Here is a 22,093-nt window from a genome sequence, read left to right as displayed (position 1 = left end):
ATACTATCAATAGCAACATCAGTAAAAGAAAGCCAATAGTGTGCAAATTTCATCTAATTTAATTAAATGTCAGTCATGCTTGAAGCTAAAAGCTTAGCGAGCTTCACACCAACGTAATGTCTAGGGGTGAGAAGGGCTGGGCGAAGCATCAGAGGCACAGATGGACACAATGATGAACCGAACGGAACAAGGTGCAAAGTAAAAGCTTGTCAAACAAATCGATGGGATTTAACGACAACCAGCACACAGATATTCACACGTGCCCAGCTGACGCAAAGCTTAGTCGTCGTAACAGGATGATTCATAAAATTACTTAAAAACCCCTTAAAGGATTAAAAAAAACAGTCGAGTATGCTCGCCTAACGAATAGTCAAAACACATTTCTTCCAATAAGACTATTTCTTAAAATTTTGTCGGTTCGTTTAAGAATTTTTTTTTGTATTTTATATCTCTCAAATATTATATTATATTATAAGAGTCACAAATTAATTTATATAAAAATCCGATAAATCAATTTGTTCGACATACTGGAATAAATATTGTGTTCATATACACATACACTTCAAATAAGTTGACAATGCTGACGGAAACTCACAACTAGAAGAATCCTTTGCAGCGAAAAGGCAAAAACAAAAGGCACTTCACTTTCACTGTCCAGAAATAAGCTGTTTAATAGTGACAGCTGACGAAGAAGGACGCATAAAGGCGATAACGACTAGTGTTGACAGTCTTATGTGCACCAAATGAGAAATATATTTAATATATGGGCATTTCCCAAAGTCGCGAACGTACGTTCGTACGAGATAAATTAAAAAAATAAAATCGAAAACAAACGTTTCCTGAAACTTTTTTTTTTACTCTTCGATAGCATTTGTTTAGCTCTTGGGTTAGTGTAAATTATGGGGCTTATCGATTTTTAATTTTCATAATATTGTCAAAAAACATGCGGTCGCGAACGTACGCAAAATGGAAGTCGACTTTGGCTTAATACAGTAAAATGCAGAACTCTGCGAATTGAGACGGAATATTTTAAAGAAATAACTTTACTTTTAAAGTAGAATCATGTAGCTTTTTATTAAGTCTACTCCCAAGAAAATATCTCCATTTATTTATTTTTAATTTAATTAAGTTCCGGTCGCGAACGTACGGTCGCGAACGTACGATTTTTCCATGTTATACAACATACTTATTAAAATTTTTATTTTTACCACAACTTTTTTTTATTAATAACTTCATATTTCATAAAAAAAAAACGGATTTAACTCAATTTAATGTGTCTAATAACATTTAAAAGCAAAAAAAATATACTTTGATTAAATATGAAAAATGTACTGAAATTTATTAATAGCAAGAAAAATATGTAATAAATAATAAGTAATAACTAACAAGTAACAAGTAACTGCAAACGACATAGTTTTCAAAAGCAAAAACAAAAAAAATTTTTTTTTTTTTTAAATCCATGCGACGCTAGTAAAAATCGACATATGCTTATAGGTAAGGTCGCGAACGTACGCTACTTTGACAATCAATAAAAAGAGATTGGTTTGACTAACCCCAACGATTTTTTTATATTTAAAATATATATACCAAAATAACTTAACACGCGAAGTTTCATTCACCTGCTTGCACTTAATGCGAAGCATTTACAATAAAATGATGTTTTCGGTCGCGAACGTACGATTTGAACATAGATAAGAAGCAAAATAAAAATAAACAGTTAATTGAACATTTTTTCGCTCACTTTGCATTTTTTATCTTATTATTGGATCGCTATTAAGAGATTTGGTAGAAAAAAGAGCAAACATATCATATGTTTTCTTTGTGAAATAATAAAACATAAAAATGCATACAAAAGGAGCTAAAAGTGAAAAAATTACATTTTTCAGTTTTGCAGGCAAATTTTTTTATAAAAACAACGGAGATATGCTACGGATCCATTGTATTATGCAAATTTGGATATTTCTTTATGACATTATAAAAAAAAATACGATGAATGTGAAGATTTTTTTTTTTCGGTCGTGGTTTACCATTTTTTGGGAATTGCCCATATGCATATGTAATATAAATAAAGTAATCGTAAGTATATATGATAGAGGAGAATATTACATCTAATCATGTTAGTATCTTAATCTCTTCTAATACTTTAGATTTAATTGTTTAATCCGTTTAATTGATCTTAATGTATTGCTAAAGTTACATTTTAAGGCCGAAGGGTATTATAACTTTGTGCAGGCAGGAAATGTATGTAACAGGTAGAAGGAGGCATCTCCGACCCTATAAACTATATAAATTCTTGATCAGCTTCATCAGCCGAGACAATCTAGCCATGTCCGTCTGTCCGTATAAACACATAGATCTCAGAGACTATAAGAGATAGAGCTACATATTTTTTTTCGACAGCATTTGTTATGTTTGCACGCCGATTAAGTTTGTTTTAAATTTTTGCCACGCCCACATCCGCCCCCGCAAATCAAAAAAATCGAATAACAAGCGTAATGTTAATGCTAGAGTCACGAATTTTGGCATTTACAATAATAACTATAGTAGTTATGATATCTAAGTTATTAAAGAAATACTTTTGTATGGGCAAAAACGCCTACTTACTAGGGGTCGCAGTTGCTTTGGCACACAATCTGGTATATTGTGCCGTCTATGGTTTATTTTGAATGCGGTACTATATCGATATACCAAATACACCATTTTGTATATTTTTAGTATTTTTGTAGTATTTTTGGTACATTTTGAGAATAATACAGCAAAATATATTGCTTTTATTCAAAATAGGTAGCAGGTATCTCCCAGTCGAGCACACTCGACTCTAGCTTTCTTACTTGTTTATGTAGCAATGGGATAACCGACAACAAGAATAATTAACAAAATACCTTCGCGTTTTGCTAAAGATAAATGTAACATAAATGCAATGCAAGTAGGCGCACAAAATTAACAACAAAAAATAAGGAAACCACACAAAAAAAATGCAAACAAATAGATAACTAAAGTAAAATCAACCTAGAAATGTCAATAGGCACAATACAAGGTAAATAAACCAACAACTAGTTTACACCCACGCACACAAATGTCGGCCGCTAAAGGCCGCATGAGGCACATACCAAAATAATATCAGTGCGTAACTTATTCGGCTTTCCGCTTCCTTAGATGAGGCCTCGTCTTTATTATATATTTGAAACCCATTTCACTCAACCCTCGTGCTGTCTCTAATGCTGCCAAGCAATCTTATGCAAAAGAGGAAAGTACAGAAAAATGCTAAACAGTGGCGAAAATAATCAAAGAAAATACTCAAGTTTAAATAGAAATACTGGTATCTAAAAAAAGATTCTTAAGAGAATTGAAAAAAAAAAGAAAAATTCAAAACAAAAATGTGCTCAATTGGTAATTTCAACTTTTGCTGTGTGAGCCAAATGATGATGAAAACAGCACAGCAGCAAAGAGAGAAAGAGAGCCACGGAGAGCATCAATTTGATTTTTACAAGGCATATACAAATGTATAATATAAAAAAAATTCAATACATACAGGTGGCATATGCCATTGAGGTAGCCTCAATTTTCATATAGTTTTTGTTTTTGCTATTATTTTTCGACACCGAATTTTTTACAAATGCTCAACACTGCATTTATAAATGTGCTGTTAATTTGTTTCCAATAGTAAGAACAAAACGAGTGCGTGCTGTCATATTGTTCGAATTGTTGCAAAGCTATTTGATATTCTAAATTTGTAGAATTATTCTGTAAATCAAAGTAGGTCAACATAATTTGCAATAACATAGTTTGTTGGTCAAGTACAATGTGATAAGAAAATGCTCCTGCTATGTTATAACACCAATAATTGAATTAGTATAATTTTTAAACTTTCCTGAATTCAAAAATCAATCTGCTAGGCACAAAGCAGAGTATGCATTCGTTGACGCACTTGAAATGCGCTCTATCTTTTCTCAAATTATCTAATCGTCAAACATTTGGTTAATTTTTCTGCCTGATAATGGAAGTGTATGTACTCGACTCACGAACCTACATTCTAATTAACGGCTTTCAACGCGGTCCCAAAGTTGTATGATAACAAGCATAACATGATTCTTCATTCTTTTGGTGTATACGTTTTTTTTTCTATGGAAAAGAAGAGCACGAAACATTCTTAAAGATTCTTAAAGTTGTATGTAACAACAACTTTATAGGAGTGCAATGTAACGTTTTAATAATCTCTATTAATCTCCATTGGCTAAATTATTGTATATCATACAAATATTTAGCAAAAAGTGGTCGATAGATATGTAGGGTAAATAATTATAAAGCTACGCACAATTTTTCAAGAACAATAATGAGTTGCGAGAGTTTTGCATACCAGCGACAGAGATCGACAATCGCGTTAAACCAACGTTGCATAAATGAAAATTTGCTGCTGAAGAGTTAACAGTAGTCATAATACTCATACATAAACGACGACATATGAAAGGGGGAAATTTATTCCGATTAGCACTCACCTCGTTTGCCGCTCTCGCCGCTGCATGTCGCCGATATTGTTGCTGTTGCTTCTGCTACTAGTTATAAACGGCAAGTTTCCTTGAATTTAGTGTTGTAAAACGCAATCAGTTTGCACAAATTTTGAAAGATAATAAATGAAACTTATAGCAACGGCTATTGATTGTTGATAAGATTGATCCAAAACGTAGTTGAAATGCAAAATTGCTGTTCAGAGAGTTTGTTTAATCTGTTGAATGTGTGTTGACTTTATGTTATTTCCCTTCCTTGCTGCTGTTGTTGTGCGCATGTACACACACATACAGTGGCACACTGTCACACATACAAAGAAGCGCACACACACACTCACTTAACGTCAATGCATGTCGCGCAGGCGTCCAATGCATACGGAAAGCAGATCTCACTGTTGCGCTCCTTCTCCACCTTCTCCGTAGCCTTATACTGCCTTGCTTGTTCTTTATTTCAGTTGTTTTTGTTAGCTTGCAGATTTCTTATGTCTTTTTGTTGATCTGTATGATGTGGTCTCGCTGCTGCTGTTGTTCTTGCTTGACATTTAATTTTTTAATTTGAGCATTTTAATTTTTTTTTTTTTTTACTATTTTTGTAATTGGAAACAATGGTTTTTGGGTGCAATGTTTGTCTACAGAGATGTGTGCTTTCCTTATTGTGTGGTGCGTGGAATTGTTATTCTTATTGTTGATGTTTTGTTTTATGTTAGATAAAGAAAGGTATTTACGTTCTATGTAGTATTAGGTAAACAAATAATTTTGGCTAACAATTTAACAAACACACTTTTGCACATTTTCCCCACACAGTTGATAAAGTATCATTGACGTGTTTTGCAAATGTTGTTACGCCAATGACAACAAACAATAAAATTTAATTATTATTATTTAAGTTGTCAACACGAATCGTATTTGACGCGTGCACGTTAAAGTTTATCTAGTAATGATTTTCTCTTGAGTTGTAGATGCAGTATTGAAGATGATGTTGGTGTTTATTGCAGACCCTGCGTTATTTTCATCTTATTTCGGGCTGTAAATTAGGAAGAAAACAAATCAATTGTATTATTTAATAATTAATCCAAGTTATTACTATTTATAAAATGATGTGCATAAATAGAAATGTAATTATGTCAATTCTATAGATTCCAATTGGTTTTTTTTATTAAATACAAAGCATATTTCAACCAAATCGACGAAAGCTGTCTGTCTGCTGCACTTAATGAAACTATTGCAGTATTTTATGGTATGTTTGCTTAGTTTGTGAACGGTCACACTATACATGAGAGGGCCTGTCGCATACATTTGTCCATTGATTTTCATGAGCTTCATGCTTTGCGCATAATTGCAGTTATAACTAGTTTGACAATTTATTTAAACAATTTCAAATGTTTCTTAGCATTCATTGGCACATTGCAAGCAAACCAAACAGCAACTCCACGTAAACGCACAATGCTGAGGAAGTTAACCAAAATTAGGCCAATTAGTGCGCATACTTATATGCATCTATAGTATATATGTATATGTATATAGTTTGATGAGAATAGCAAAAGTCTGCACAAATTGGGTTTTAAAGACAGGAAGGTCACACATAATACAAACACAAGTTCAAACACTGCACACCGAATTTGTACGTGGGTTTTTAATTCTTTTGCTTTTTCAATGCTTTCGGCACGCAAAAATCTTTTTATTGGCCGCACAAAAATACAGGGTGCTTTCCTGCCCAAATTTGGCCATATTTTTCAATGCCAACGCGTCAGAGTTGTTTTGCAAGTCCTGGGTTCTTATAATTTACCAATTAAAATAAATCACATACATTTTTATATTTTTTTGTATCTTTTCTACAAATTTGCACACATATGTATATTCCTCACCTACGCCTCATTTTTCATTGCTCACTTATACACGCGCGCCCGTACACGATTACACACACTAACCCACAAACTATTGCAAGACCGATTTCTGCAGTTGGAAAGTGTATGCATGCGATTATGCACAAGTTAATTTTAACGGTGCCTCTGCGGATTTATTGTTTTTCCATTCGCGAAACTTAATGCAGCACTTTTGTTTGGGCGATATGCTGCAAAGTTGTTTTTGCAATTAAAAGTACGCAGGAGAACACGAGAAAATTGGAGCGACTTTTTCCCCTGCCTTGCACACACACACACACACATTGAACATTCAATCTTAGTGTTACCGTATGAACATAATTGATTAATACCAAAACAATGACAGCCAGTTAAATTTATACCAAATATACAAAGCTTTATTAGAGGTAATTAGCCGGCAAGACATACAGAAATGCAGAAATTTTAAGCAACAATAATATACTCTGAAATCGCAATTCGGCCATGCGTGGATAGCCTTTATTAAATTTTTTATTTAAATAAAATATCATGGACATACAGTACGTTTAATTCAAAAACGAAATATATCTACATAATATTTATGCACGACTGCGTATTATTAATAACTTTTTAATAAAAAGTAAGACAAATAAGCTTTTTAGGGAATGGTGATTTTAATAACTATCGATGACTTCTATTCGATTATTTCACACAAATGTATAATGCATACGACCAAATGCTTAATGCAATCCTTATAGTTAAACGATATAGGCGCTGATATATTTGTTTTATTTTTAATACGATAATACGCGTACACGCTCTGAGGCTGACCAACTTGTATATATATAAAATTTTGAAAAGGACTAACTTATCGATTACTTTTACAAAAAAAGGGCCAATTTCTACCAAACTATTGAACTAGTATTTTAAAAAGAAGCAAACAGCACGTGGGTATGTTTGGTACTATTCAGTTATAAGTGTTAATACAACATTTTAAATGCATAAAGTTAAAACACTAAAACAAAAATCGGTAAGATCACCTGTTCCCTATTTAATATAAAAACTCTAAGAACCTTTTAAATAATACAGTTGTCGGTTAGCTTCCTGCAGTAAATAATTCTACTGACCTTTCAATAATGGATTCAAACAGCGAAGAATCCAGCGACATGGAAAATACAATTTCTGACGATGTATTAAGCGATAATGGTTTCAAGGAGGAGCCTGACCACAGTGCAGGAAAGAAGCGAAAAGTACCTCAATCAAATAATGAGTCGAATACGAAAAAGAAAAAGTCCAAACACAATGAAAGTGTGAAACCACCTACATTGGAGGAAATTAAGGAGCTGAGTGATACGCGCAATCTGTTTCATTCGAATTTGTTCAAGCTGCAGGTCAAAGAAATGCTTGATGAAATTCAAATTAAGCCCAAATACAACAGTTTCATTAGCATCTGGCTAGAATCGCTTGTGACTGCATTGGAAGAACTGGATGACGGATTATTGGACAAATGCCAGCTTGAGGTCCCTCTGCACCTCAACAAAAAATCTTTTAACTTCCAATTCATTGCGCCATCAGCGCCGCCAAAATTCATTGGTTCCGCAACGACTGAAACTCTTCTGGGTCCCAATATTGTTGTGGATGTTGCTCTAGAAATGCCCGCTGCTTGTTTCCAAAAAGATGATTATCTTAACTTGGTGTACGATCAAAAGCGCGCTCTTTATCTGGCATACGTGGCGAGCAAATTAAAGCAAAACACTGCATTTTCAGCGGATAAGTTTGCCTACAATTACCACGCGAATAATCCTCTAAAACCCGTGCTAGAGATGACGCCGGGCTCGAAGGTGGGCAGCCACGTGATGTTCCGCCTGTATATAACGACGCCCGCAACTGTCTTTCAACTGAGTCGCTTTGTGCCCTGGAATAACAACGTTCGGCCTTCAGTCTTTGGTGATAAAAGCCCGAAGAACTCGAATGAAGCATTGCCAGCCACCCAGCATTACAACGCCAATGTTTTATTCGATCTTACACTGGCACAGAATCAAACTCTGCTCCTCAACGCATTCACGGGAAGACGTAACTTCCAAGAAGGCTTGTTGTTGCTTAAGGTTTGGTTGCGACAACGCCAGCTGGATGTAGGCTTCAGTGGTTTTAGTGCTCACATCTTGGCTGCGTACATTGTGTATTTGTCGCAAAACCGTTTATTGCATCAATCGAGCAGCAGCTACCAGGTGGCCCGCACAGTTTGGAATCAGTTGGCCAACAGCAATTGGACTCAAGGCATAACGTTGGCGCCGCAACAGCCACAGCAATTGCAGTTAAGCACTGTAGCCAAATACTTTGATGTGTGCTTCATGGATGTGACGGGGTACTTCAATCTATGCGCTAACTTGCCACTTGCTGTGTATAAGGCGGTTTGTATGGAGGCCAAACTGGCAGTGGAATTGCTGAATGACATCAAAGTTAATAGTTTCTCGCACATATTCATGCAAAAGTCGCCGCTCTATTCGCGCATGGACAACTTTCTGAAGTGAGTAGAAGTATATCTTTTAAATATAAAATTCGTTGTCCTAAATGACTGACTTCTTCATTAATTTAAGACTTGAAAACCTATTGGCATTCATATTTTCTATATTTCCTTTTAGAATAACGAATGAAGCAAGTGTGGATCAGCTGCTCCAGCTACACGTGCCACCTCACGTTAAGTATGATTATGCAAACTGCGCTTATCCACAGCTGCTCAAGCTACTCACAGAGTAAGTCAACTTAATTCTTATCCTTATTCTATTAGACATTGATTTACTTTTTGTTTGGTTTAGCTTACTGCAAAAGGGATTGGGTCAACGGGTTCACGCCATTTTGCCATTGGAAGTGTCATCTAGCCCATGGCCAGTAGACTCTAAAGCGCCAGTGATTGGTCGCAGCCTGCTCTTGGGTCTCATATTGGATCCGGAACATGCATACGAAGTGCTTGATAAGGGACCTTCGACCAACCAGGACCCCGATGGTGCTGCCGAATTTCGCAAATTTTGGGGCGATAAATCGAATCTACGCCGCTTTCAAGATGGTAGCATAACGGAGGCCGTTGTGTGGGCAGCTGCGACAGATGCTCCAAGTCAAAAACGTTTGATTGTCAAGCAAATAGTTTTACATCTGCTGGAGCATCAACTGCAACTAGAGTCCAACGATGTGCAATACGTGGCCGGTGAACTGGATGTCGTATATTCGTTGACACCTTCCTTCAAGGTGGCGAAATTGCAAACAAAACTGAAGATTCAGCAAGAAACGGATGCCGAGACTCTAACATCCCCTGTCATTCACTGTTATGATGCTTTAGCACGACAGCTACACAATCTAGGCGATTTGCCCCTAGAAATTGTATCGATTTCTGGTATTTCACCCGTCTTCCGTTACTGTGAGCCAGAACCCACGTTGCCACAATCTCGTTTAATAGCGGAACGGATACATGCTTCGCAGGTGCTGGACGTCATTATCCAATTGGGTCCGAGTGGAAAGTGGCCCAATGAGTTGGCGGCATTACGCAACCTGAAGACTGCCTTTCTCATACAGATCGGGCAGCAGCTTGAGACACAGTATAAACTACACTGGCTGCTCTGTGAAAAGGGTTTGATGGTGTTGAAGCAAGGTTATTGTTTCCTCTTGCAGTTGGCTCATAGCAAGGAACTGGCGTTGCTCAAACAACAGCAAACAGAGCGTGGCGTCATCACCTATGTGGACAATCCAGCGAGTCGTGCGCTAGAACGTCAGCATTACATACTGCCTAAAGTAAACGGTGCTCTGCATGCTCTGCATCAATCCCATCGTGCATTTGGACCCACAGTGCTTATTGCAAAGCGATGGATAGCGGCCCAACTGCTGGACGAGGGCTTGTGGCCAAGTATGGCAACGGAGTTGCTAGTCGCACATCTTTTCCAGCAACGGCAGTCGCCGCACTCAACTGTATCGCCCCAGACGGGATTTATTCGCTTCCTGCAGTTGATTGCCCACACCGACTGGAATGGCGAACTGTTTTTGCTTAATTTCAACAATAGCTGGGCAGGTAAGATCTTCAAAAGATGCGAATACATTTCAAATGCAACGGTTTACATAATTAACAGATCGCTAAAGCACGTAAAATAATTTCTTAAGTGAGTCAGGGTCCAAAAAGTGTTACTATTTTATTGCACTTAGTTTTTAAATGTTGCATATAACGAATATAAAACGTATTTTATTACTTTTATTTTATTATTATCACCACTTACATTTTTAATTGTATTGCAGAGCAACAAGTAACCGATCTAGAGCACAGCTATCGCAGTGAAAGACAGAGCTATCCTCCACTATGCTTAGCCACCGCGTACGATCAGAAGCATGCGGGTCGACTGTGGACTAGTGATGAGTTGCCCAACAAGCCAGTTCTGGCTCGAGTAACGCTGCTAGCTCGTCATGCCCTGCAACTCATCGAGTCGAGCCTCTTGTCTGAGAGACTGGCATTTGTGCGGCCTGCACAGCTATTTGTACCGTCCAGCGAGGGATACGATCTAGTTATACAGCTTAAACCCGATCTGGTTGCCAATACTTTGTGCTTTGACTTTGGCTCACCATTTGAACCTTTAAGTCAGCGCAATTTCCGTTTGCCACTAGCGGGCAGTCAACAGTTAGCGCAGATAGTACAACAATTGAGGGTAAGCGAAATGCAAAATAATGCTCTAATTGTTATTGGTACTCACGCTTCCCATTTCTATAGGCGGCCTACTCGGAGCATGCGGCATTCTTTTTCAATCCGCACGGCGGTAAGGAGTTAGCTATTATATGGCGACCCGCCAATGAATTCGCACCAAAGCCCTTCAAAGTCAACGAGTTGCAAGCATGCACGCCCTGCTTTGGTGGAAAAGTTCAGGTCGACAGAGATACGCTGATTGAAGATTTTAAACTACTGCTGAAGGACTTTTATTTGCGAGTAACCACTCCAGAACAATTGAAGCGTGGACAACGAGAGCACAGCAAACCCAAACGTTACTTCAACGAGGTCAACGGGAAACCATCAAAAAAGAAGAAAAAGGTTCAAATACAACCTAAAAGTTCAAGGAAACGCTTGTTAAAAAGTAAATTGCTTAGTGCTTTATGTTAAGATATATTGCAATTAGGACATACGACTAAATACTTAACAAAACACATTGAACTGTAAATACAATTATAGAATTTGTATTTTTATTTTATCGCTGATTCTCGTGTTCTTCATTTACCGCAAAATAGGGCGGTACCATGGACTTTTTTCGTTCATGATGTGGTTGACCCGACATTGAAAAAAGCGATTCGCTTGGCGTTCTCATTAATGTGTCCTGTATAGTTTGGCAACTTGTCTCTGAGAAGCTTTCATTCCCGTGATTCTTTTTACACGTTTTATTATGACTCTTAACTGGTTCCGTATTGCAAGCCTTGGAACAAGTTTGCGGATTTGTCTGGCAACTGCAATGTTGCTTTGCTATAGGATCAGTTCCTTTGTCATCGTATGCATTGGTTGATGTTGCAACGCTGTAGGTAAGGGGAAGCGTTGCAGAGGTGTCATTTGTTTTTGACCATCTCAGTTGGTTCGATACGTTGGCAATGAAATCCATAGGAACAGTGTTTTGCCTCTCAGTAGTCATGGTAGTGCTATTGTAGGCATTAGGCGGCTGCAGAGTCGGAATGCAGTTGAGCTGCTCGTTAGGAGTCCAACGTTTCCAGCACATGTATCGAGTATCCTCTACTCGTCGAACGTCCTGTTGAGTCAGCATAAACATTTCGTTGCCTACGATTATAGGAACTAAAAACGGTATTGGTCATTAGTATGAGCAGAAGTATAACTAATATAACTCACTGTTCACAGCAGGGGCAGCCTCCTCAAAGACTTGTATTACTCTGGTGTTATTTGCCATATTTAAACTAAGAAATTTTGCATTAAAAATAGAGACTGACTTCAGAATCCCAACATAATAAAATCGTACAAATGGAGATGTTTGAGAGCTTGCAACTGTGAAAAAAAGACAAAATAGCAGAGCCTTCTGAGTGATTGTAAAACAATAAATTCTCTGATAACTAATCATTTATTATATGTATACTTTAATAAATATTTTGAATCGTGTCAACTGGACATCTGGAGACTTTTTAAATTTAGCTGCGAATCGATTCGTCTTTTAAGTTGGTCGATAGTAAGCCAGGCGTTAACACATCTTTCTCCTTGTTTCCAAAATCAGGGTAAAGCTTAGCTGTCTGACCCAATGGTGTACAAAGACGCCCCGAAAAATCCAATCGCTTGCTAGATTGATTTCGTTCCGCATTGCTTATCATGTCCAGAAGTGAACTACAAATAAATTTAAAAAAATCATATTATACATAAATATGGTATGGCAATGGTAATTTAACTCTCGCACCGTTGTCCCGAGCTGGACATGCGTCGTTTGCTGGCCTTAAGAAGACTACTGGACGCGTTGCTGCTGCTTATGCTATTGGGCTCCAAGCGTTCGGGTGAAAGTGGTGACTCAGTGTACGAACGCAAGTGGGCGACGCCCGCTTCAGATTTATTAGTCACATCGCCATAAGATGCACGCAGACTTTGAAGACTCTCCAGCAAGTTCTTGTGGTGAGTCGTCTGAGCATTCAGCTGAATTAATTGTTCCAGTTCTCTGTAGAAAAGTCGATACTGATCCTTGCTTTTGCTTGCCTTCGGCCTGCGACAAGAAAAGCTAGAGTTAATAAAGATTGACGCTGAAGATTTAAATACAGCACGTACCGTATGTTGTTTGTGTTACCAAAGGGCAGCATTTCACCACGTGATGCACTTTTGTACAACTCATGGATGTGCTGCTGGCAACGCACCTCCTCCTGCTTGTCCATGTCCTCCTTCACCAGCAGATGTAGGAAGTGCGGCAGCCACGCCAATTGCCGCTGCAAGTTGAAAAGAATCGTAACGTTGGTAGTTCTCGGAAAGTATCGAGGCATGCGTCGCCATAAATGCTCGCCAGGGGAGATTCTGCTTTTAGGCTTGGCCTTCAGCGGCACCATACGTGACATCTTGAGTAACTGGCCCATTTCAGCAATGCGATAATCTGCAACACGTCCACCAGGTCCATCACTAATTGAAGGTGCTTCATCCATCGTTGAACGTGCTATTGAAAGCGAGTGCACAAATATTTCACCCCCACGAGCGGACAACATATGGCTGGTGGTCTTTGTGCCCGTTTTTCGTGGCACCTCCAACAACACCGAGCGACCGTTTAGCAGAAAGTTAATTAGGCATGAGCTTGGACGCGAAGTAACATCCACGGGGGTCACATTGAATTGACCGACGCAGGGCTGCAGATCTGCAGAGCCACATCCACGAGGTGTGCACCATTTTAGCGTGACCGTTTCGTAGGATGTGCCCACCTTTATGCTTGTTGGAAGAGTGAAATCCGGTCCACACACTTTAGTGTGCGCGGCACGCTCATGCAATATTTCCACGTCGTAATTGGCGCTCGAATTGGCGTTCTGTTCCTCCTTCATTGGTATATTGGTCACTGTGGTGCTGGCCAGATCATAATGTCCCATTATCAGGTGTAACAGCTTATCGGATATATCGGGGGCGTTAACCGTGTGTATCTCCACATCCAATAGTGGAGAAATTTCCAACAACTGACGATTAGTGACTAATGATTCGATGCCCAAAGGTACAATATTGAGTATCACCAAGTGGCAATGATCTATTAGCAGACCTTTCTTTCCGGGAGGTGAGGCCAACGCATTTTGCTGCAGCAGCACTGTATTGAAAATGTCTTCCAAACCTAGCAATACCCAAGAAAATCATAAATACCATATTCCCAAATCAAGACATCACTTACTCTTCATACTGGTATTATCCCTAGCCGAGGTAATACAGATGACGCGTCCTTTATTTGATATCTTAGTGCAACCAGATTGAGCAGCTTGGACTTGATCGTCTGTGGGCTCTGCCAAGGCCTCGATTGCAGCCCGTAGTCCATGTATGACAGAATAGTCGGAGGATTGTGGTATGCTTCGAGATGGCACACTGACCATCATCATGGCATTCGACACATGCGACATATTCTGGGTGCTTGGACTCCAGGTGTTCACAATGTGCGCCGCTGTGTCAGAAACAATGAAACGCACGTGCTTTCTGCCCGGAAAAAGATCCCAAACAATGCGGCAATACTCAATGGACGATTCCACAGCACATGTCCACAAGCTCTTACTCAACTGCGTCTGGGCAACTGGTGTTGTGGCACTTGCAGCCGAAGTCTCGGGCAATGGTTTGCCCTTTAAGTAGTCCATCGATATGTACTGCTCACTAGATATACTGAAATATCGCGTATGATCTAACACGAATATAGTTTTTTGATTGCGCTCAAACATTTTTTAGAGTAGATTTAAAAAAGCGGCAACAGTTGAAAAATACCACACAGAAATTGGTTTGTTTACATCAGCTGGTAGCAGCTTGCACTAGTGATGGGCGATACCTATGTAATACCCTGTGATCACAGTGATTCAAGGTAGGAATAGTTTCTTTCTATAAGGCATTTAAGTGTCAAAATATCATGGGAGAAATCAGTCATAAAAATTGTTTTACAATCTCTTTAATATAATATATAATATAATTTATTATAAAAAACACTATTTAATTGAATGCGCATGAAATTAAACTTTTTGTAACAATCGATTATATTTCATCGACATATCGATATAAATATCATCGCAAAGACAGAAATATTGATCGATGGATATCTTACATCACTACTAGAATCACGTTGTCGCGAGTGGGTTTGAAAAAGCTCATTTAATAAATTGTTTTCTTTCCGATATTTCGTGAGTTAATTGTGACAAAATTACGTTTTGAGTGTCTGTCAGCAGTATCAGTGCGTATAACAGATCGAAATGTCGTGGTTATTGGGTAGAAATCGTCAGCAGCCAACAGAGTTCAGTGGGGCAGATGGAGCCGATCCAGAGGGCAAAACTGCCGGTGAGCGTGGAGGCGACACACAGCTGACCAAGGCCGAGCGTAAGGCTATGGAAGCGTACAGGTTTGATTCCTCAGCGTTGGAGCGTGCCGCAGACGCAGCGAAGACCCTAGAGCGTTCAAGTTAGTACCCTTAAAAGTCCAAGTACTTTAATATTTCATCATTCATTGTGCGCATTGCATAACATGAAATTGCCGTATACATGCATGTGTTTTGTGCTGTTGTGTGTGTAACTAACCGACTGATTTCAGAACATGCGCGGGAGGCACTGGAATTGTCGAAGATGCAGGAGAGCACGAGACAACAGGAGTACAACACTAAGGTCAAGGAGTACGAGGCGCATATTGAACAAGCGAAGGTGGAGCAGAAGCGCATCGATCACGAAGAGCGGCGCAAGACGCTTATCGAAGAGACGAAACAGCAGCAACAACGCGCCCAATACCAAGATCAACTGTCGCGTAAACGCTACGAAGATCAACTGGTGCAACAACAGCGTGTCCAAGAGGATAATTTGCGTAAACAGGAGGAAAGCGTACAGCGTCAGGAGGCGATGCGTCGCCAGACCATTGAGCATGAGATCGAAATGAAGGAGAAGAACCGTCTAAAACTCTTAGAACATGAGCTGCGAGCTAAAGCTCGTGTGGATCGCGAAAATCGGGATATTAATCTGGAAAAAATTCGCCTCAAGGCGGAGGAGCATCGTACCACTGTCCTGGAGGGCATACGGTAAGTAATTGTGGCCGCTAACCAAACATATTTGAGAGATTGACACTTATAATTGTAGAACTGCTGGTTCAGTGATTGGTGCTGGTGCCGAAGCCATGTTAACTGACTGGGATAAGGTTTTGACTGCTGCTGGGGGCTTGTCTTTGCTGGCATTGGGCGTGTACAGTGCCAAGGGCGCAACAGGCGTTGTTTCGCGTTACATCGAGGCAAGGATTGGAAAACCAACGCTGGTGGGCGAAACGTCACGATTTGCGTTCTTGGATGCACTTAAGCATCCATTAAACTATATAAAACGATTGCGCGCCAAGCCCGCAGATGCACTTCAAGGCGTTGTCCTGAATCCAAAACTTGAGGAAAGATTGCGTGACATTGCGATTGCAACCAAAAATACGCGTATCAATCGGGGACTTTATCGCAATGTGTTAATGCATGGACCACCCGGCACGGGTAAAACGATGTTTGCGAAAAAGCTGGCCGAGCATTCGGGTATGGACTTTGCCATTATGACTGGCGGTGATGTGGCGCCCATGGGGAAGGAAGGTGTTACGGCCATTCACAAAGTGTTTGACTGGTCGCACACCTCGCGGCGTGGTTTGTTACTGTTTGTGGACGAGGCAGACGCATTTCTGCGAAAGCGGTCATCGGAAAAGATTTCAGAAGATTTGCGAGCTGCACTGAATGCTTTCCTATACCGGACATCCGAACAGAATCCCAAGTTTATGCTTGTTTTAGCCTCAAATACACCCGAACAATTTGATTATGCTATCAATGATCGTTTGGATGAGATGGTTGAGTTCACTTTACCCGGCATTGAGGAACGTGAGCGCCTATTACGTCTGTACTTTGATAAATATGTGCTGCAGCCAGCAGCATCTGGCGCAAAGTAAGTTGTGCTTTTCATAACGTTTGCAAATTAGGGCAACCTGTAAACATGATAAAATTTCAGGCGTTTTAAACTGGACACCTTCGACTATGGCAATACGTGCACTAAAATGGCAGCTCTATGCGAAGGCATGTCTGGACGCGAAATATCCAAATTGGGTGTCTCATGGCAGGCAGCTGTTTATGCTTCCGAAGATGGCTTGCTTACTGAAAAAATGGTGCTGGCCAGATGTTATGATGCTGCCCAGCAGCATAAACAGAAGGTAAGTGATTGTAAACGGTACCATTCACATTCCTCTCAAAAACTAATTTCTTTTCCTGCAGATGGCGTGGTTGTCAGACCAGGAGCGTGCCGATCACAAATCAATCACGGGCGCAGAAGGCCTAAAACCACCACTAACGCTCAGTTCCCATAACTTGTGAGTTGGACCTACGGAATCTATCTGTTGATAAGCATTCAAAATTTGTTTAGATTTAATCGAACTAATGTTAAGTAAAACGCGCAAAACCTTTTCTGATCAATCGATCTTTCAGTGTGTATATACAATATGTGTGTAGACATGCATTTACTATTGTACAAAACTATTGCAAGACTGCTAGGGATTATAGATACAATTAAGTTTTTCTTGCTGGTAATTGTATTGTAATATAGCGTTGCATCATGTACATCTTGTTTATCGTACTAAGGCGGCGCTCAAAGGCTGTTAATTTTGCAATTAAAGCTTTGGAAATAGTTTTTAAATGGAACGTCAATTGCGCCGAGCAATGTTCAATTGGTAATGCAGGCACTGTGAGAGATTTATATTAAACTTCTCGCTAGCATTATCATAAGTTCCAAAAATTTGGCCTCTTCCATACAAGATACAGAATATTCATTATAACAAACTGTTTTTGAATTGATTTAAATAAATAGTTTAAAATATATTAAAGAAATATTTTTATATTAAAGGGGTGTTCCCAAATGCGAGAAATAGTGTTTTTTTCGCGCACATCTATATATCATAAAAAAACAAGTAAGAAAGTTACAGTCGAGTGTGCTCGACTGTGAGATACCCGCTACCCACTTTTAATAAAGGCAAAATATTGCCGTATCATTTTCAAAATATACCAAAAATACTAAAATATACCAAATTGTATGTTTGGTATATCGATATAGTACACCATTCAAAATATACCATAGACGGGCACAATGTGCCAGATTGTCGGCCAAAGCAACTAAGTAAGTAGGCGTTTTTGCCCATACAAAAGTATTTCTTTAATAACTTTAGATATCATAACTACTATAGTTATTATTGTATATACCAAAATTCGTGACTCTAGCATTAAACATTACGCTTGTTATTCGATTTTTTCGATTTGCGGGGCGGAAGTGGGCGTGGCAAAAATTTGAAACAAACTTGATCTGCGTGCAAACATAGCAAATGCTGTCGAAAAAAAATTATAGCTCTATATATAAGATCCAGTGTTTCATACGACGGACGGACAGACGGACATGGCTAGATCGTCTCGGCTATGGTCAAGAATATATATAACTTTATAGTCGAGGCCTCCTTCTATACAAACACGTTATAATTTCTAACTATGGGTAGCGCGGCAAACGGATTTCCAACATTTTTGCGGCATATCGTTCCGCAGTTCCCAGCATAAAAAAAAATTTAAGCGTATCGATACTTTGATACTGTATGTGGATGTTGAATCAGCAGTTCCACATGCAACAATAGACAACCTATTATTTCACACTCATATCGACAAAGTAAAGACGGATAATTAAAAAATAAAAAAAATGAAAAAGAAAGAGTATTTTCTCGTGAAGAGAAATAAAATTAATTAATATTGTGGAGTCGCAAGATTATACATATGTATATAAAATTCAAAATCAAAAAATTTGGGAACCAAGTTGCAATAATATGTATGTTAGTTGTAATAATATTATTACCATATAAATAGCCAATGAATGCGATTTTTTTTAATAATTTCATTTATTTAACTGGCAGTTAAGTTGGTGTGAGCATAAATTGTTGTTTTTACCATTTCCTTGCCAAATTTAGGGTTATAAAGGTTGACACTCGGACACTCTAAAAATTGTGGAAGTTGCGAAATTTTCCGCACGTTCAAAATTTTGCTCATCTTAATAAATTAAAAAAAATAAATTTGTAAATGGAAGTCATAATACTCTATTTAGAGCAAGTGAATCTGCTTCAATGATGCAGTTCACAAGCCATAGAAACAAATCAACCCAAAATTAGCAGTTTTTCTAAATTTGGCGACACGGAAGACATTCAAAAAGTATAAGTTTATAGAAATTTTATTTATTATTCAACGATTATATTCCTCTACAAAATGATCAAATTGATCGCCTTGACGATTTTCTTTATGCCTCTGTCCATTTACTTTAATTTTTTTGGCATATTTAATTTATTTTTAAGAATTGCTAAAAAATTTTAAATAATTTCAAGGCGCCAAAATGTTGTATGTGGAATAATCAGCTGATTTCCAGCGATATCGCACTTTTTTCAATAAGTATACAAAAATATTAATCAAAATAGGGCCACATTTTCAGAATCATTGCCTTAATTTCAATGATGCGGCTCCATTAGCCGTCCCTCTCCTGCACACTGCCGCTTAAAGAATAATGCTGCGGAAGGTTCTACTTAACGGAAATTTTAATGCTGTAGTTCAGTCTAAACAGCGAATAAAATGAACAATACATTAAATATATTCCATTGAACCGAAATGGTATTTATTGTTACGCTAGATGGTATTTTATATCGTTCTTGATACGGTCACACTACTTCCTAAGATTGGACAAAAATGAACATAGTGGAAGCTGAGATTCCATCATCCTTCAATATCAACATTAGTTTAAACGCTCAGACATGCCGTGTTTGTCTGCAATCTCACGAGACCACTTTGTGCCTTCGCGATGAAATCGAGTACAATGATTTGAATGTGGAATTGTGGCAATTGCTAGAAAACGTTTCTAATGTGAAGGTAAGCAACTGACGTGAATTCTAAGCTGCGAATAATTAACAGTGTTTTACTTGTAGTGCATATGGAATGAACCAAATCTGCCCACTCAACTGTGTCAAAGTTGCACACGTCGTCTGATAAGCGCCTATGAATTTATTCGCGAAGTGGAAAGATCACAGCAAACCTTACAGGAAATATGCAACAGCTTGGAACAAGATCAGTCCACTATGGCTGTTATCTCCGACGTGAACGTGGATGGAGTAGACGTGCCTGAACACGCAAATGATGAAGAGCTGCTGCATTTGGATGAATGTGAATCGATTATTGAATTGCATGAAGTGGAATTGGAACAATCCGAGGAGGTTTCAAATAATGCTACAGAGGAGACTGAGCCCGATGATCTCGTCCAGCATATTATACAAAATGATTCGAGCGCAGAAATCAATTGTAATGCTGACCCAGAGGAAGAGCGTCCGTCACAACTTGGCATGCGTTTGACGCATTCACAAAGCTACACCTATAAATGTGCGAGTTGTCCGCGAATTTTTGCCAAGAACAAGTCGCTAGTTAGGCATTTTGCTGTGGCACACAGCCAGCCGGCAGATATGGCCGCCCAGGAGCTGGCAAAAGAGCACAGCAGCAGCGGAGCACTGATATGTGAACACTGTCCCCGAATCTTTAAACGTCAAGATACGCTGCGCCGACACATGACAGCATTTCATCCCGACGCCGTAGCCACCAGTCAAATCTCCGAAGATGAGTCAAACTCAATGGCCCCAAAACGCGCAGTAAAGCGACGAGAATGTCCCCATTGTGGTATTAGTTTTCCCGTGTCCAGTTTGACGATACACATACGACGGCACACCGGCGAAAATCCCTACAAATGTGATCAGTGTGAGAAGGCATTTCCCCGCAGTCAGGATCTAAGTTTGCACAAACGCCAGCACACGGGTGAACGACCAAGTGAATGCAAGATATGCGCCAAGAAGTTCATTTCGCAGAACAAACTGGCTCGACACATGCGACTTCATACTGGGCAGCGTCCTTATGCCTGCGACAGATGTGAGAAAAGCTTTGTGCAGTCCAATGATCTTAAGATTCATATGCGCCGGCACACGGGAGAGCGGCCATACATCTGTGGCGTTTGTGACAAAAGCTTTGTTTGCGGCTCACTTTTGAACATCCATCGCAATCAGAAACACCACTTTGAGGGCGATGAAATTGCTAATACCAATGCCAAGCCCAATCCTGATCCTTACGAGAATAGTCGCGTGAGCAAGCGACGTGCGGAGGATATTGAACGCATACGATTGCAGCGAGAGCAGAAAACGACATTGCCAATAATGCTGCGGCCTTACACATGTGGTGTCTGTGGCGATAACTTTAAGAGCGGCGCCCTGCTCACAATTCATCGCAATAAAATGGCTCACTACGAGCGAGCTAAGGTCAACTATGGGGATCCATATGAGCAAAAATACAAGCAACAGCAGCACTCAAAATCAGATAATAATAATGAAGTCTAAGTTGCAATTTGAATTGTTTGAAAACATAAATATTATATACATATGTATGTACATATGTATATTTTTAATGTTTTAATTATAAATTCACTGTCTAATTCATGTACATATACATATGAGTATGCATATATTTTATTTTTATTCGCCTATGCATAATTTCGGTTTATTTACATATAATTTATTTATAAAACTAAAATATAATTAAAATTTTTTAAAATCATAGAGATAATACATGTTATATCATATGATATATATACATATACATATGTATACATATGTTTGAGGGCTCAAAGAGCGAGTTACATACATAGTTCTGCAATCGGGGTTGAGATTGTGTAACGTAATATTTTTCATTTAAACATACATAGATGATTACAAATAAAATAATTATACACAAATACAATTAATGCAATGTGCTTAAATGAACAGTAAACAAATATTAATATATATGCATGTACATACATAATTACCTAAACCAACGATACACGATAATAGTTTAGCTTTTCAGTTTTTTTCGAAGAAATTCTAAAATACTTATTCATTACATGCTTTTTTATTTCTTTGTTCTTTGAGGTGCTAACTTCATATATATTCCAGTTTTTCGACAGAACTGTTTGATTTGGATCTTTATAAGGCTAAATATTTTCAATAAAAGTATTTTT

At 38.7% G+C, this 22,093-nt stretch overlaps 5 protein-coding genes across 6 annotated transcripts; 3 read left to right on the top strand and 2 right to left on the bottom strand.

The window, feature by feature from the left end:
* Positions 1-7,234: 7,234 nt before the first annotated feature.
* LOC117573346 (nucleolar protein 6) lies at positions 7,235-11,566 on the top strand. 2 transcript variants are annotated; one of them, XM_034256469.2, is made up of 6 exons: positions 7,235-7,373; positions 7,444-8,870; positions 8,986-9,096; positions 9,160-10,400; positions 10,622-11,025; positions 11,088-11,566. In XM_034256469.2, exons 1-6 carry the CDS (start codon positions 7,341-7,343, stop codon positions 11,469-11,471), a joined length of 3,600 nt encoding a protein of 1,199 aa, XP_034112360.1. In that variant the 5' UTR covers positions 7,235-7,340; the 3' UTR covers positions 11,472-11,566. The 2 variants fall into 2 exon arrangements, with proteins under 2 accessions (XP_034112360.1, XP_034112362.1); XM_034256471.2 differs by having other exon boundaries at positions 7,433-8,870.
* Positions 11,447-12,363, bottom strand: LOC127566036 (uncharacterized). Its single transcript, XM_052007470.1, has 2 exons — positions 12,201-12,363; positions 11,447-12,146 (listed from the first exon to the last, which is right to left on the bottom strand). Exons 1-2 carry the CDS (start codon positions 12,256-12,258, stop codon positions 11,557-11,559), a joined length of 648 nt encoding a protein of 215 aa, XP_051863430.1. The 5' UTR covers positions 12,259-12,363; the 3' UTR covers positions 11,447-11,556.
* A 59-nt stretch (positions 12,364-12,422) lies between these two features.
* Positions 12,423-14,846, bottom strand: LOC117573347 (protein asunder). Its single transcript, XM_034256473.2, has 4 exons — positions 14,200-14,846; positions 13,113-14,142; positions 12,754-13,050; positions 12,423-12,683 (listed from the first exon to the last, which is right to left on the bottom strand). Exons 1-4 carry the CDS (start codon positions 14,729-14,731, stop codon positions 12,494-12,496), a joined length of 2,049 nt encoding a protein of 682 aa, XP_034112364.1. The 5' UTR covers positions 14,732-14,846; the 3' UTR covers positions 12,423-12,493.
* Positions 14,847-15,013: 167 nt separating this feature from the next.
* On the top strand, positions 15,014-17,861 carry LOC117573348 (ATPase family AAA domain-containing protein 3A homolog). The gene is made up of 5 exons (XM_034256474.2): positions 15,014-15,455; positions 15,585-16,059; positions 16,118-16,942; positions 17,006-17,204; positions 17,266-17,861. Exons 1-5 carry the CDS (start codon positions 15,251-15,253, stop codon positions 17,362-17,364), a joined length of 1,803 nt encoding a protein of 600 aa, XP_034112365.1. The 5' UTR covers positions 15,014-15,250; the 3' UTR covers positions 17,365-17,861.
* A 1,866-nt stretch (positions 17,862-19,727) lies between these two features.
* Positions 19,728-21,465, top strand: LOC117575782 (zinc finger protein 699). Its single transcript, XM_034260153.2, has 2 exons — positions 19,728-19,932; positions 19,989-21,465. The coding sequence occupies exons 1-2, from the start codon at positions 19,753-19,755 to the stop codon at positions 21,432-21,434; spliced, it is 1,626 nt and encodes a 541-aa protein (XP_034116044.1). The 5' UTR covers positions 19,728-19,752; the 3' UTR covers positions 21,435-21,465.
* The last annotated feature ends 628 nt before the right edge of the window (positions 21,466-22,093 follow it).

The sequence above is a fragment of the Drosophila albomicans genome, chromosome 2R (assembly GCF_009650485.2).
Source record: "Drosophila albomicans strain 15112-1751.03 chromosome 2R, ASM965048v2, whole genome shotgun sequence".
NCBI classification, from domain to species: Eukaryota; Metazoa; Arthropoda; class Insecta; order Diptera; family Drosophilidae; genus Drosophila; species Drosophila albomicans.
Note: the sequence above shows the minus strand (reverse complement) of the source record. Positions and strands in the feature narration are given on the sequence as shown.

Coding starts and splice junctions, on each gene's coding strand:
- LOC117573346 (XM_034256469.2), top strand. CDS start 7,341: ATGCATAAAGTTAAAACACTAAAACAAAAATCG. Junction 7,374..7,443: donor AAACACTAAAACAAAAATCG/GTAAGATCACCT, acceptor GTTGTCGGTTAG/CTTCCTGCAGTAAATAATTC. Junction 8,871..8,985: donor CGCATGGACAACTTTCTGAA/GTGAGTAGAAGT, acceptor ATTTCCTTTTAG/AATAACGAATGAAGCAAGTG.
- LOC127566036 (XM_052007470.1), bottom strand. CDS start 12,258: ATGGCAAATAACACCAGAGTAATACAAGTCTTTGAGGAGGCTGCCCCT. Junction 12,147..12,200: donor GGCTGCCCCTGCTGTGAACA/GTGAGTTATATT, acceptor TACCGTTTTTAG/TTCCTATAATCGTAGGCAAC.
- LOC117573347 (XM_034256473.2), bottom strand. CDS start 14,731: ATGTTTGAGCGCAATCAAAAAACTATATTCGTGTTAGATCATACGCGA. Junction 14,143..14,199: donor GGATAATACCAGTATGAAGA/GTAAGTGATGTC, acceptor GGGTATTGCTAG/GTTTGGAAGACATTTTCAAT. Junction 12,684..12,753: donor ATGTCCAGCTCGGGACAACG/GTGCGAGAGTTA, acceptor ATTTATTTGTAG/TTCACTTCTGGACATGATAA.
- LOC117573348 (XM_034256474.2), top strand. CDS start 15,251: ATGTCGTGGTTATTGGGTAGAAATCGTCAGCAGCCAACAGAGTTCAGT. Junction 16,943..17,005: donor CCAGCAGCATCTGGCGCAAA/GTAAGTTGTGCT, acceptor ATAAAATTTCAG/GCGTTTTAAACTGGACACCT. Junction 17,205..17,265: donor CCCAGCAGCATAAACAGAAG/GTAAGTGATTGT, acceptor CTTTTCCTGCAG/ATGGCGTGGTTGTCAGACCA.
- LOC117575782 (XM_034260153.2), top strand. CDS start 19,753: ATGAACATAGTGGAAGCTGAGATTCCATCATCCTTCAATATCAACATT. Junction 19,933..19,988: donor AAAACGTTTCTAATGTGAAG/GTAAGCAACTGA, acceptor TTTTACTTGTAG/TGCATATGGAATGAACCAAA.